The sequence below is a fragment of the Thalassophryne amazonica genome, chromosome 15 (genome assembly GCF_902500255.1).
Source record: "Thalassophryne amazonica chromosome 15, fThaAma1.1, whole genome shotgun sequence".
Classification (NCBI taxonomy): Eukaryota; Metazoa; Chordata; class Actinopteri; order Batrachoidiformes; family Batrachoididae; genus Thalassophryne; species Thalassophryne amazonica.
The window spans coordinates 74,922,813-74,939,299 of NC_047117.1; the positions used below are offsets into that span (position 1 = coordinate 74,922,813).

Genomic DNA, 16,487 nt, shown 5'->3' on the forward strand with positions numbered 1-16,487 from the left:
GATAATACCTGTAAATAATAATCAGTTTTATTGGCAGTTTTCTTCAGACAAGTCAGGGAATGGAAATATGAACACTTCCGATTCACTGAATATATCTTGGACTTTATTTACATCAATTATGAAGAAATACAAAAGTTTCTTTCACCAAAGCATTAAATCTAGGCTTGCATTTCAGATGTACTTTCTGTCAAATTGTAGCTGAACTTTCAGGTCTTCTTTTTAAGAAAATCCTCCTCTACATCACTTCATCAGGAAGCTGTATTTTATATTTTTCATTAATTTTTATCAGGTTGTAGACATCTGCTTTCAGTTTAAGTTTAAGGAAGATAACTTTATTTATTTATTTGTATTTGAAAGGACATAAACAAATTAAAATGTGTGAAATGCCAAGTGTTCCAATACTTTTGAGCACAGTTGAGAAACACTCTGTGGCATGTGTATTTTTAAGTGAAATGCATCATCCTAGTGTCACTCAGAGAGCAAAGGTAAGTGGTTATTTAAGTCCTTCAGGCAGAAAAATTAAGAGGATACTTAACAGCTGCATGCTTGTTTAAAAAAAATCACTGGAGACAAATGCATATATAAGGCAACCCAAATTAAAGGAGAAATGCCGCTTTTAACAACCTGGACCTCATTTCTGGCATAAAATACAGTCGTTTACTCACCAATATAACTTTGGTGTCAGTATTAGTCCATGGTTCAAACGATGTGTTCAGTTCAAATCTGAGTCAAACATTTTTCCTCTTCTACTAAGGTGGATTAGAACTTTTTTGTGGTACACAGCACCAACAACTGGACAGGAAGAACCGAGCAGTCAATATGACTCACTGATTTCAAAATGCAGCTCTTTTCAACTAGACATGTTGTGCCATGACGTGTCAATCATCTGTGTCCAATCAGATTTGAGGGGAGTTCAGCACAACCCTGGCCTCTGCTCTAGCTCCACCCATGCCAGGAAGTGCTCAACATTTGACATTTCCTGTTTCACTGTGGGCTCAAAATGTCACATATTTCTGTTGACAGCAAACAGAAATATGACTGGTGTGCTAAGTGGCCAATTTCAGCACTACGCACTACTTACTTTGAAATCCAACACGCATTTTTGGTGTATTGACTTGGTCGCACTTGGGCGGCACTCTGTGAGGTCTTAGGAACGTGCTTAGTAACACCAGCTGGCGTGACAATAATCGAGCTGGCTGAATCTTTAAGTAGCAGACAGTTGAATTAGATGCAAGGTTTGTTTTTTTTACATTTCAGCCACTGTTTGTTTTTTAAAATGCCTGGGCAATGCCAGGCAGTGGGTTGTACCAACAAAACGAGAAAGAAAATTAAAATCCATCACGATATTTAAAACAAAGCATAGCATGCAATATTTGGGTAGCATGGCCCTCCTCAGCACAGGCCAGTATTTCATAAATAAAGCATAATGATGACACACGAAAAGAATTATGCATCACAATGGTCAGTGTCATGGGTTACTTTAATAATCAGCAGTACGGCCTGTCCTGGGGCAGACTAGCAGTTCACAATGTATAAATGACATAAATGATATAAAATACAAATTACTTTCAAAAATACCTGGTGTGTCGATAAGGTAGGAATAGATGGGCTGCATTTATATAGCCCTTTTCCATCTGCATCAGACCCTCAAAGTGCTTTCCAATTATGCCTCAAATTCACTCATTCACACAGAAGCACGCATACACTGCTACAATGGGGTGGAAATTCACCAAACTGTTATTGTGGTGAGAATGCTGCCATACAAGGCGCTCACTACACATTGGGAGCAACTTGGGGATTAAGGACCTTGCCCAAGGGCTCTTAGTGATTTTCCGGTCAGGCTGGGGTTTGAACCAAGGATCCTCTGGTCTGAAGCCCAGACCTCACCTCCCGAAATATCAGGATACTGAACATCTGGCCATTGTGTAAGAACATTTTTCCATGATCCAGCTTCGAGTTGGTACAGACAAGATGCCAAGTCCTGCTGCTATTAATTTAGTTTTATATCACTCCCCTGGCGATATTATCAAAACCCTGTGAATAGTTGAAGGCCACACTAAGGTCCCAGCAACAGAAATATAACTAAATTCAAACAAATAATTACTTAAATCTGGAATTAAAGAGAATACCACTCCCAAATACACACTATATCTCTATGGTAAGACATGTCAACAGCCATGCATTGTCATGCCGGCGACTGATCTGACACGGAAGCAAACCGGAAGTGACGTTGCAGTGACCGAATTGATTTTCTTCCCCCATGCTATTTTAGATCACATCATGTGACCATTCAAAATGGTGGCACCCTTTGGTTGTAGGGGTCCTCATGGTATATGAGGCAATGAGGCAATGGTAACTTTTCTGACACCTCCTGCTTAAAACCCAAAAAGTCAGAAGGATCACATGTGATCAGTCAAAATGGCGGCACCCTTTGGTTCTAGGGGTCCTCATGGAGTATGAAGCGGATGGCCAAGGAGGATTGCTTTATTGATTATTCACACCTCTTTGGCCTCACTCGATGTTCGGTAGGAGTTGTTTTTAAGGGGTGGAAATTCACCAAACTGTCCCAATGTGTTTAATGTCATTGTGGTGAGAAATGAATAGAAATGTAGAGCAAAGGTTGAAGAGGAGGCTTCATATCTCTTCAGATTGTGAGCTTCCTATTCATAGCATTTTATCTTTTTTTTAAAGAAGTCTTATTCTTCCTGAAGCATATGAAAGACTAAGAATGCATAATGTGATAAAACAGGCAACACAGTGTCAGACTTTTATATTTCGTGCCCAGAGGGGGCTTTTCAAAACAGTGTGTCACAATTCTAAGCCTTTCAGTCAAGGTTAATTAGTTTTGTTACTTTCTGTCAAAGCCACAGAATACTGAGGTTTAATGCTTTTCCAGTAAAAAGCACCTTTTCACTTCACCATTCATATCACACTGACAGACAGCCGTTAACATTCTCACCTACAGGCAACTCAGAGCCACCAGTTAACATCTGTGCACTTCAACTGTGCAACCACAGAGCATGAACACACTCAAACTCAGGGGCAATCTGGCACAAAACAATGCACCATCTTGTTGATGTGTAACAGTCGAGCATGAAATCATCATAAAAGATCAATTAAATGTCATAAACAGTTAATAAATATGGTAAACACACTTAGCTAAGGTCTATTTGAAAAATAAAGCCAAGTTTAATAGCAAACAAATGTCAAAGATAAATTGTAAGAGTCAAAATAAAACTACGGTTAAATGTAAACACTGAGTGGCTAACTACATCTTAGCTAACGGGCTAGTCATTTTGAAACATCAACGCTAATTGCTGCGTTTGATACACTTCATGAATGGAAGTCGGAATTCAAAACTATGTCAATTTACAATTCCTGTATGTTAAATTACCAAACTGTGGAATTAAAAACACTCTACACTGTTTTAAAGATGAAGAATAACAAAATAAATTTTTTTTGGAGGGTGCAGGGGGAAGGCAGGGGGAGCAAATTGCACAGCATAATCTTCTTGAAATTCTCCGTCCATCAAGAAAAGATTATAATCTACGATTGACCAAAATCATTTTGGCAGTGATGTAAAAAGCAGAGGTCGGAGGTTGAGGATTATTTCTGAGATACTGAGTTCTGACTTCTGGTACCGTTTTTGTTCATACCTCCTAGTCAAACGTGTTATTTAGAGATCCCAGTTGGATGTAGCATTATTATTATTATAGTAGGTAATAAAACTAAAAGACTAGAGCACCGCACTCATATAGCGCAAACCACACCAACACTAGTTTCCAATTCCACAAATTTTTACCTTGGAAAAAAAATTTCAAGGTTAAAGTCCTGTTAGAAGTGACTTTTCATAAGCTAAATTAATTAAATAAATTAAATGACGCCTTAGAAATTTCAAAAAGTGATTAGCATTCCTGTTTTAGCCTCATGTTATCAGGTAACTGTACTAAATTGTCGGGAACATTTTAATCTTACCTCCACATCAGTTTCTCATTCAGAGAGACTGATTGTAGCTGTCCATCAACATCATAATCGTAACCGTACTTGGTTGTGTTGGCGAAGGGACCGATCTTAATCTCACGCTTGGTGACGCGGCCGTTGTTGTCGTACTGAATGGTGATCCAGTACATCAGAGACCTGAAGATCTCATACTGGATTTCCTTAATGCGGCCATGTTGGTCAAAGTGTTTAGTGTAGGTCATCACTGCCGTGGAGATGATCTGAGATAAAGAGAAGACCAGTTCAAGAACTCAACACTTTACTCTCTACAATGGGGTATATTTACCTCACTGTATGAAATCAACTTTGAAATAAATTACAACACCACCCAAGGAGAGTTTTAAGATTTAAAAGATAACATCTTAAAGTGTAAAATGATATGTATCTTAAACCAATGAAGTCATGATAAAACAGAAGTGATGAACGGCCGACTTGAAAGTACTGTCAGTAATAAAAGGCAACCTTTAATATTTTATGGCACTGTTGCCTCACAGCAAGAAGGTCATGGGATCGAGTCCCAGCTGTGGCCTTTATTTGTGGAGTTCGCATGTTCTCTGCTTGTTTGCGTGGGTTTCCTCCTGATGCTCCCGTTTCCATCCACATTTAAACACATGCAGGTTCGTTGAATTGGAAACTTTATTATTGTCCAGGTCTCCCTTGCAAAAGAGATCTCAATCTCAATGGAACTAACCTGGTTAAATAAAGGTTAAATTAAATTAAATATTGTGTGTTCCTATGAGAAATATTTCTAAAATATTATCTATAAAATTACTCTGACCTCAAATAAAGATTTACTAGTTCATAAGGTGATGGAGCTACGCTTTGATGCTAGGATAATCCAATCTCACTAAAAAACAAACAAACGGTATTTCAATGATAAACTACAGCTGTTTCCCACTAAATATTCATGAGGTGTATTTTTCTGCTTATTTCTCTGCATCAGTATGTAATCACATTTAAATAATTTGGAAGAAAAGTTTGGTTTCACTTGCTTGTTTTTGCAAATAAAGTGAAAACCACAGTAGCTGAACTGTGTTTGAACTTTCACCAATCTTCACTGCTGTAAATCCAACTTCATCTATCAGAAACTGCAGTAAAGGAGGTACTCCAGCTAAAAGATGTGTACAATGGCTGGGAAACTGAAACTGAATATTTGTGGTGTATGTGTGTATGTGAATTTTTCTGGTTTTAGTCTTGTTTTTTTTTGTAGGTTTTTAAATGTAGATTTTTTTTATTAAAATCTGTTGTGATTATGTTTGTTGTGGTCTCCAATTTCTTGCTGACTGTTGTGAAGCAATTTGATTCCTGCGAAAGTGCTTTATAAATAAAGTCATTATTATTTCCTGCTTGCAAGAAAGAATTACATTTCACAATAGGGCGCAATAATTGTCAACAGTAGAACAGAAAACACTTTCGCTCTTTCTCTCACTACATGCTGCTTTCAAAATATCTCATCTTATAAGTTTGCACTTAAAAGGAAAATAACAAATTGAAATACATGTAAGATTTGAAATCAGACATTCAAGTAAAACTTTAAGCACAGCCAGTCCGGTATTACCTGATTGATATCGTAGTAGATAACTCCAAACTTCCCAAACTGCTCCATTTTTCCTGATATGTCGTCAAACTGATAGAGATCTATTGGAAGTGGTGTCTCGTTGATTACGGCCTGCATGCTGGTCACCCTGAAGCTGTTGTCGTAGGTGTAATCAAATCGGGCGTTGACCATCCCGTCCTCACTGAAGCGGAATATCTGCCGGTCCACCAGTGGGCCGATCTGACGGTAACGAATGGAGCAGATGAAGCCTTCACTCTGCAGGTTGACCGTTTTCAGGACGCCGGCGGTCTCATCGTAAGTGAAGCTGACGCGCGTTGAGTCGTACAGGATCTCTGCCAGTTTGTTCTGTCGACACAAACACAGTACATCTCATTGGACTCAGAAATAATCCCTATTCATGTGTGTATTTATAAGTGGGCTGATTAATTACCATGATTATATTTAACTGCTTTTATTGGACTATAAAAGAAAAATACTAAACAATGTAATTTACATATTTCAAGTCCACATACAGTAGAAACAAGCATACCAACATATCTAAACACACTGCTTTGCAAAAGTCTGTCTTCACTTGCACATTAACACGTGTAGCACTTAATTATATTAATTGTTGCGATAATAATCGCAACATAAATTATGAATATTGTTTACCTGTCTGCGGTATTTGTACAGTATACGGCGACCGGTGCCAAGATGTGCAACTCTGAGGAGCTGGAAGGACACAAAGAAAGACACTTAAGCTTTCCGTAAGATTCCAACTCACCCCCCCCCCCCCCCATTTTCCCATCTGTCAAATTCCAAACGGATCAAAATGGAGATACAGGCTGCTCCATGCTGAACAGATTTCAAACCCTCACTCAAATTTGGTTTAATTATTTTTATGTCTGGTGGGGGATTTGTTTTTATTCTTGCCAAATAGCTGACATTTGGGTTGTGCTTTGTCTGCCACATAGCTGGAGGAATAAACCAAAACATTTAAATACATTTTTAGAAAACGTGTTGAAAACTGTGGAAAGCCTTTAAGACACAGCCAGATCCAGGTTTGGATTTTTTTTAAATGATTATTCTCCAATGAGACATGAATCTAAATGAATATGCAACCACATATCATCAAAATAGAGAAAGTTTTTAAACAACAACAAAAAAAAAATGGCTAGCTTGATTTTGATCATCAGCAGTTTTCCAACCAAATCTTTAAAGGACCACATAACCAATACATTTTCCATTATCTCCCTACACATGGCCTGTAGGTGGTGCTGTTGACTATTTTGGGACAGAACAGTTGTTATTAGGACAGTTATCATGGAACTAAAAATCGACACTGAATGTTGTGAAACATGGTGTCATTCAGTTTGGTGCAGGATTTTCAGCCGCAAAAACAAGAAGACATTAAAATGTGTAAAGTACTATCTTAAAACAATTTGCAACTTGCATATTACGTAAATAAAAATGCTGACTTTGATCATTTCATAGACCTACATTATAAACATTTGAACCAAGCAAAAATGGCAGATTCGTTATAAGGACTAGATGTTGTAATCCCTGATGTTTGCACCGCTTTTACTTCAGGACTTCTTGGTGAAAGGCTGCCATCAGGCTTTCCCAGTGGGACACATCATCAGTTGTGTGCCTCAGCGTCACAGGGTGTTTCGGCCATTTATCACAAGACACCCTCTGCTTAGGCAGGCCCACCACAGGTTGATCAAGCCCAGGTGTGTGTCCCACTGTTACATGTTTGCCCTAGCAGCCCAGGTGGGGTCACTCCTTTTCAGCCACAGCCAATGACTCGTTCTCTCTGCAGTGTTCGCCAGCTCCTTGATGGCTTGTCTGTGCTTCTGGCCCCTGATTCCGAGCTCCCTAGCTCCCTGGCTACGAAGCCTCTACACCCCACCTCCACCGGGCGCACCCTTATTTTACATCCTCTGTCCTCTGCCTCGGCTGCTAAGTTGGAGTAACGCAGCTTCTTACGCTCGTACGCTTCTTCGAAAGCGTCTTCCCATGGAACCATAAGTTCCATGATGTAGGCGAGGCGGCAGGCATTAGACCAGAGGACAAGATCTGGTCGCAAAGTGGCTGTTGCGATCTCCAGGGGGAAAATGAGCTTCTGATCTAGATCAACTCGCATCTGCCAGTCCCTGGCTGCACTCATTGGGGTCAGATCGGGGTTTGAGAGGCTAACTCTTGGTTTGTCCCCCTCCCGGACAAACGATAGAGGTTGTCGGCTCACATCCTGGTTGTTAACAGGTTGGGCATTGATGGATACCCTTTTGCACTCGATTTTATCGGCTAGAGATCTGAGGACCTGGTTGTGTCTCCACGTATATCTGCCCTGAGTGAGGCTAGTCCTACAGCCAACCAGAATGTGCCTGAGTGTTGCAGGGGTTGTGCACAGGGGGCAAGATGGATCCTTTCCAAGCCATAGCTGCAAATTTGTGGGAGAGGGCAGCACATCATATGTAGCACGGATGATAAAGCTCAGCCTATTAGCTTCCATGCCCCAGAGGTCGCTCCATGTGAGTTTCCTCTTCTCTGCACCCTCCCACCTCGTCCAGCGACCCTGTTTAGCTTGTGCTATGGCTTTGGGGCATCTGGCTGCTTCCTCCTGTCGGCGCACCTCCTCTATCACCATGGTTCGACGTTCCGTTGCAGATGCCTTTTGCCAGAGACGTCTTACAGTTCCAAGGCCAAAGCCTCCTCTGCCTTGTTGGACATAGCCCACTACATCACGGTGGAAAAGAGCAGATTTAGCCTGCAGTACTGTTGTGGCTGGAGTCCACTTCCTCCCTGTTGCTAGGGTAAGAGCGATGCCTCTCACCACCGGGTCCCGGGAGTCAGTGAGGGACATGTTCAGCCTCACCTTGGCACACTTGAACTCTTCAGCCAGACTAGAAATTGGCAATGACAGAGCTCCGTCGCTGTAGAGACCAACACTGCTGAGGCATTTGGGAAGCCCGAGCCACTTTCTCACATAAGAATTCACCAGTCTCTCCAGTCGACTGGCATGGCTAACTGAAACCTCGTACATGGTCAATGGCCACAAGAGTCTTGGAAGCAGCCCAAACTGGTAACACCAGAGCTTCAGTTTTCCGGGTAGTGCAGTGTTGTTGATTTGCTCAAGGCTGTTAGCTGTATCCTGCCGTAGTTGCTCAAGCTGCCAGGTGTCTTTAAGGTCTGCGTTGTACCATCGTCCAAGGCTCTTGATGGGCTTTTCCAAGATTGTTGGAATTAGCTCATCGCTGATGTAGAACTGCTCACCTGTCAGTTGGCCTTTGACAATGGAGATGCTGCATGACTTGCTTGGCTTAAAGCATAAGTGTCACTGCTGCTTCTGCATGATGCAGTTGTCATTTTTACACATTTGCCATTTTGTCTAAAAGTGAGGTGTGATCGGGCAAAGAGCTAGTGCCCTGATATTGTCCATCACTAAAATGTGTTGGCACTTTAAACCAGCAAAACCCTGGTCTAATCTCTGGTGTTATGTAACAGTCAGACGCACCTAGTATGACGCATACTCATTGCCACTGCAGGAGGAGAATAAAAACAAAGCAGGAAGGAGGAAAAAAACTATTTTAATGATAGAACTGTCCCTTGCTCTCTGTGTCATGTGCACACAAATTACTGGTACAGGTAACACATATGATGACTAATATGACAATATTAATATCCAGCCATGGAAGTTCAGAGTCGTCGCATATCACTGATATGTGCACTTGCTGCTGCAGGCTTCATCTCAGGGAGCTTTGGTGGCCACTGTCTGCTGTGTGCACTGACAGGTTGGCACTAACTCAGTAACACACCAGATATTGCTTCACTTACCTCTACTTTTTTGATACCACAGCACTGTAAACCTGGTGCACTCCAGTTTAAAAGGAAAGACAGATGCCACTCTGATTGGTTGCTGTTATGTTCAGACTGCAACATAGCCGTATCGAACAGACATTGTAAAGCCAATCTCTTTGCACCCCTTTAAATAGGCCTCAAATGAATTGGGATTTATTGGCTCAGTGTTGTGTCTGCCATCAAGCCTGAGCCTACTGAAAGTAATGAGCCTCACCCCAATTTGTTTTTACTGCAAACATGTGCACGCACGCACGCACCTGTCCATCTTCAGAGTAGTCCACAGTCACAGAGGCATTGCTCTCTGGGGGGGTGTAGATGTTTCTGTAGTATCCTATGGATCTGATAGTCTGCATGGTGTGCCGAGCCACGCTGGGCATGGTGACAGCTGACAGACGGTCCCCTGAGTCGTAGTCAAAGATGTACTGATGTTGGCTGTGCAGCAGAAGAACCATTGACTGAAGAGAGGGAAGGAGAAGAAAGAAAAACAAGAGAGAGCAATAAAGAGGCAAAAACTGAGACAAAGGACAGAAGACATGAAAAAGAAAACCAGTTAATAGTTTAAACTTTGCTGATTCAACATGCATATGGGTACAGATCCCGGTCACCAACAGAACACACCTGAAACTACAAGTGGGACATTTCAAATAGAGAAATCAGACGCACCGCTGCAGTCAATGTTTTTTTCTTTAATCAGCTTTTACTGGATGAATATCTTTATTTTTTTCTGCCATCTGGAGGGGTTATACCCCGCTGGCCTTTATGCAAAATCTCCTTCTGCATGATAGAGGGAGAGTTAGACGACTCCTCTTGAATTTTAAGCAGGTTTTTTTTATTTGCAGCCCCTGGGGGAGATTGCCAGCCAACTAATGTTAGCTATTTAGCGAAGACAAACATAGTGCTCTGTGTATATTTGTAGTGTTTTAAAAGAGCAAATAAATCTAAACAATGCATTTGACACAGGAATTATTTACAATATATTGTTCTACAATATACTGTCATATAATCTTACAGTTGCATGCAAATGTTTGGGCACCCCTGGTAATTTTCATGATTTTCCTTTATAAATCGTTGGTTGTTTGGATCAGAAATTTCAGTTAAATATATCATATAGCAGATGAACACACTGATATTTGAGAAGTGAAATGAGGTTTCTAGTATTTACAGAAAGTGTGCAATAATTATTTAAACAAAATTGGGCAGGTGAATAAATTTGAGCACCCTTGTCATTTTATTGATTTGAATACATTTAGCACTAATTATTGGAACACAAAATTTGTTTGTTAAGCTCACTGACCCTTGACCTCCTTACATAGGTGAATCCGATCATGAAAAAGGGTATTTAAGGGAGCCATTTGGAAATGTTTCCCCTCTTTACATCTCTTCTAATGAGTGGCAACATGGAGCCTCTAAACAACTCTCAAATGACCTGAAAACAAAGATTGTCCAACATCATGGTTTACGGGAAGGATACAAAAAAACTATCTCAGAGATTTCAGCTGTCAGTTTCCACTGTGAGGAACATAGTGAGGAAATGGAAGACCGCAGGCACAGTACTAGTTAAGGCCCGAAGTGGCATGCCAAGAAAAACAGATAAGCTGAAGCAAAGGATGGTGAGAACAGTCATAGTCAACCCACAGCTCTGCTCCAAAGCCCTACCACATGATCTTGCAGCAGACAGTGTCTCTGTGCATCATTCAACTATACCGTGCACTTTGCACAAACAAGTACAACGTTCTGGAATGGCCATCTCAGTCCCCAGACCTGAATATTATTGAAAATCTGTGGTGTGATTTTAAGCAGGTTGTCCATGTTCAGAAACCAACAAACCTGAGATGTTTTATGAAGAAGAATGGTCCAAAATACCTTCAGCCAGAATCCAGACTCTCACTGGAAGCTATACAAAGCATTTAGAGGCTGTTATTTCTGCAAAAGGAGGATCTACTAAATATTGATGTATTTTTTTCTGTTGGGGTGCCCAAATTTATGCACCTGCCTAATTTTGTTTAAAGAATTATTGCACACATTCTGTAAATCCTATAAACTTCATTTCACTTCTCAAATATCACTGTGTTTGTCTGCTATATGACATATTTAACTGAACTTTCTGATCCAAACAACCAATGATTTACAAAGTAAAATCATAGAAATCATCATGGGCGCCCAAACCTTTGCATACAACTGTATATGTATTTCATTTTATAAGTGTCAGAAAGTTTAACTGAGTACTAGTACTGAGTATTGTAGATTTTTACAATATTTGCATCCAATACTAACATTTTGATATCTTGATGGTGGATGATTGAGGACAGTGTGACATCAAATAATTTAAAAGAACTGGCGCTCACTTTTACAGTCGCCTTAGGAACCCATATTACAGTGCAGTTATGGATAATAATCTGAAACTTGAGCAGAATCTAATGTGCAAGAAACAGTCAGCAGTTAAAATAATCTTTTGGTGTCCAGGAGGACTTTGGTCAATGTGAACAGCACTTAGCTTTGTTACTTTACAGAGTGCAAAATCAAGTTTGTAAAGCGTTATTTTCCTTATTCTCCCCTTCACACATAGTACAAATAAGTACAAATCAGGGCAAATTACAGTGGAACAACTCATATGAGCGTACCACAAAAACGTCGAGCCGACGGGCAGGCGTGAATGATCCCGCTGTGATGGTTTTGTGCACGCGAAGGTGTCAAGCATTGTCGCAGCGGTAACACAGTGCCAGCAGCTGGGCCAGCTCGAAAGTGATTATCTGCTCACTGTTTGCGTGCTAACAGCATGAATGGCCACACTTTGTCTAAGTGTCAGACAAGCGGTGTTAGATGTTTGTGTCTGTCACCTGGAATTGGCCGACACCTGCCGCAGGGAGATGGACTGGGCACACTATGTCTTTCAGTTGCTGGTGTGCGCAAATAGTTGTAGCAACAGGTGTACGAGGCGTTGGAGGCAGCTCCGATTTTACATGTATTGCATACGATTCCTGCTTCATGCGCAATTCAGCCACATTCGTACTATGTGTGAAGGGGCCCATAGCTGTGGAACATTACGGGGCCTTTGTTACACTCTTGGTCAGAATTACTGGCACCCCTGAAATTCAAAATATATTCCAAAATAAATGCAATTGAAGTGATTTTAATCCGGATACTTAATACTTATTATACTTCATATACTGAAAATTAAAAAAGGACAGGAAAAGTGTACCATATGTTCGACAGTGTTACTGACATACTTTTATGAATTTTGAGGAAAATATCACTTTTACAGCTAATTTTGTTTCAAGCAGTGTTTCCTGTGACGACATCAAGACGAGCTGCATGATGTCATTAAGAGCCAGCTGAATGCACATCCAGAGGGAACTGTGAATTGGAGCACATAGGTTTTAAGACTGTAATGCCCAAACTGCATAATAATATGTATTTATTATGCAAAAAAAGAGGTGGGCTTCATAGATAATTGGCAAAGCTTCTGGGGAAAACCTGGTCTTGTTAGGAGAGACAGCATCCATCCCACTTTGGATGGAGCAGCTCTCATTTCTAGAAATCTGGCCAATTTTCTTAAATCCTCCAAACCGTGACTATCCAGGGTTGGGACCAGGAAGCAGAGTTGTAGTCTTACACACCTCTCTGCAGCTTCTCTCCCCCTGCCATCCCCTCATTACCCCATCCCCGTAGAGACGGTACCTGCTCCCAGACCACCAATAACCAGCAAAAATCTATTTAAGCATAAAAACTCAAAAGAAAAAATAATATAGCACCTTCAACTGCACCACAGACTAAAACAGTTAAATGTGGTCTATTAAACATTAGGTCTCTCTCTTCTAAGTCCCTGTTAGTAAATGATATAATAATTGATCAACATATTGATTTATTCTGCCTTACAGAAACCTGGTTACAGCAGGATGAATATGTTAGTTTAAATGAGTCAACACCCCCGAGTCACACTAACTGCCAGAACGCTCGTAGCACGGGCCGAGGCGGAGGATTAGCAGCAATCTTCCATTCCAGCTTATTAATTAATCAAAAACCCAGACAGAGCTTTAATTCATTTGAAAGCTTGACTCTTAGTCTTGTCCATCCAAATTGGAAGTCCCAAAAACCAATTTTATTTGTTATTATCTATCGTCCACCTGGTCGTTACTGTGAGTTTCTCTGTGAATTTTCAGACCTTTTGTCTGTCTTAGTGCTTAGCTCAGATAAGATAATTATAGTGGGCGATTTTAACATCCACACAGATGCTGAGAATGACAGCCTCAACACTGCATTTAATCTATTATTAGACTCAATTGGCTTTGCTCAAAATGTAAATGAGTCCACCCACCACTTTAATCATATCTTAGATCTTGTTCTGACTTATGGTATGGAAATTGAAGACTTAACAGTATTCCCTGAAAACTCCCTTCTGTCTGATCATTTCTTAATAACATTTACATTTACTCTGATGGACTACCCAGCAGTGGGGAATAAGTTTCATTACACTAGAAGTCTTTCAGAAAGCGCTGTAACTAGGTTTAAGGATATGATTCCTTCTTTATGTTCTCTAATGCCATATACCAACACAGTGCAGAGTAGCTACCTAAACTCTGTGAGTGAGATAGAGTATCTCGTCAATAGTTTTACATCCTCATTGAAGACAACTTTGGATGCTGTAGCTCCTCTGAAAAAGAGAGCCTTAAATCAGAAGTGCCTGACTCCGTGGTATAACTCACAAACTCGCAGCTTAAAGCAGATAACCCGTAAGTTGGAGAGGAAATGGCATCTCACTAATTTAGAAGATCTTCACTTAGCCTGGAAAAAGAGTCTGTTGCTCTATAAAAAGCCCTCCGTAAAGCTAGGACATCTTACTACTCATCACTAATTGAAGAAAATAAGAACAACCCCAGGTTTCTTTTCAGCACTGTAGCCAGGCTGACAAAGAGTCAGAGCTCTATTGAGCCGAGTATTCCTTTAACTTTAACTAGTAATGACTTCATGACTTTCTTTGCTAATAAAATTCTAACTATTAGAGAAAAAATTACTCATGACCATCCCGAAGACATATTGTTATCTTTTGCTGCTTTCAGTGATGCCGGTATTTGGTTAGACTCTTTCTCTCAGATTGTTCTGTCCGAGTTATTTTCATTAGTTACTTCCTCCAAACCATCAACATGTCTATTAGACCCCATTCCTACCAGGCTGCTCAAGGAAGCCCTACCATTAATTAATGCTTCGATCTTAAATATGATCAATCTATCTTTATTAGTTGGCTATGTACCACAGGCTTTTAAGGTGGCAGTAATTAAACCATTACTTAAAAAGCCATCACTTGACCCAGCTATCTTAGCTAATTATAGGCCAATCTCCAACCTTCCTTTTCTCTCAAAAATTCTTGAAAGGGTAGTTGTAAAACAGCTAACTGATCATCTGCAGATGAATGGTCTATTTGAAGAATTTCAGTCAGGTTTTAGAATCCATCATAGTACAGAAACAGCATTAGTGAAGGTTACAAATGATCTTCTTATGGCCTCAGACAGTGGACTCATCTCTGTGCTTGTTCTGTTAGACCTCAGTGCTGCTTTTGATACTGTTGACCATAAAATTTTATTACAGAGATTAGAGCATGCCATAGGTATTAAACGCACTGCGCTGCAGTGGTTTGAATCATATTTATCTAATAGATTACAATTTGTTCATGTAAATGGGGAATCTTCTTCACAGACTAAGGTTAATTATGGAGTTCCACAAGGTTCTGTGCTAGGACTAATTTTATTCACTTTATACATGTTTCCCTTAGGCAGTATTATTAGACAGCATTGCTTAAATTTTCATTGTTACGCAGATGATACCCAGCTTTATCTATCCATGAAGCCAGAGGACACACACCAGTTAGCTAAACTGCAGGATTGTCTTACAGACATAAAGACATGGATGACCTCTAATTTCCTGCTTTTAAACTCAGATAAAACTGAAGTTATTGTACTTGTTTACTTGATTTACTTATTGTAAATCTTAGAAGCATGGTGTCTAACCAGATCCTTACTCTGGATGGCATTACCCTGACCTCTAGTAATACTGTGAGAAATCTTGGAGTCATTTTTGATCAGGATATGTCATTCAATGCGCATATTAAACAAATATGTAGGACTGCTTTTTTGCATTTGCGCAATATCTCTAAAATTAGAAAGGTCTTGTCTCAGAGTGATGCTGAAAAACTAATTCATGCATTTATTTCCTCTAGGCTGGACTATTGTAATTCATTATTATCAGGTTGTCCTAAAAGTTCCCTGAAAAGCCTTCAGTTAATTCAAAATGCTGCAGCTAGAGTACTGACGGGGACTAGAAGGAGAGAGCATATCTCATCCATATTGGCCTCTCTTCATTGGCTTCCTGTTAATTCTAGAACAGAATTTAAAATTCTTCTTCTTACTTATAAGGTTTTGAATAATCATGTCCCATCTTATTTTAGGGACCTCATAGTACCATATCACCCCAATAGAGTGCTTCGCTCTCAGACTGCAGGCTCACTTGTAGTTCCTAGGGTTTGTAAGAGTAGAATGGGAGGCAGAGCCTTCAGCTTTCAGGCTCCTCTCCTGTGGAGCCAGCTCCCAATTCAGATCAGGGAGACAGACACCCTCTCTACTTTTAAGATTAGGCTTAAAACTTTCCTTTTTGCTAAAGCTTATAGTTAGGGCTGGATCAGGTGACCCTGAACCATCCCTTAGTTATGCTGCTATAGACTTAGACTGCTGGGGGGTTCCCATGATGCACTGAGTGTTTCTTTCTCTTTTTGCTCTGTATGCACCACTCTGCATTTAATCATTAGTGATTGATCTCTGCTCTCTTCCACAGCATGTCTTTTTCCTGGTTCTCTCCCTCAGCCCCAACCAGTCCCAGCAGAAGACTGCCCCTCCCTGAGCCCGGTTCTGCTGGAGGTTTCTTCCTGTTAAAAGGGAGTTTTTCCTTCCCACTGTCGCCAAGTGCTTGCTCACAGGGGGTCGTTTTGACTGTTGGGGTTTTTCCGTAATTATTGTATGGCCTTGCCTTACAATATAAAGCGCCTTGGGGCAGCTGTTTGTTGTGATTTGGCGCTATATAAATAAAATTGATTTGATTTGAT

General features: G+C 40.5%; 1 protein-coding gene across 11 annotated transcripts in view; it reads right to left on the reverse strand.

The window, feature by feature from the left end:
* LOC117525661 (teneurin-3) overlaps positions 1-16,487 on the reverse strand; it is a 564,186-nt gene that overhangs the window by 20,112 nt on the left and 527,587 nt on the right. For all 11 annotated transcript variants that reach the window (XM_034187585.1, XM_034187583.1, XM_034187580.1 and 8 more), the window contains 4 exons: positions 9,655-9,852; positions 6,209-6,268; positions 5,558-5,902; positions 3,976-4,220 (listed from right to left, as the gene is read on the reverse strand). In XM_034187585.1, the coding sequence (XP_034043476.1) occupies positions 3,976-4,220; positions 5,558-5,902; positions 6,209-6,268; positions 9,655-9,852 (848 nt within the window). The remainder of the gene's footprint in view (positions 1-3,975; positions 4,221-5,557; positions 5,903-6,208; positions 6,269-9,654; positions 9,853-16,487) is intronic.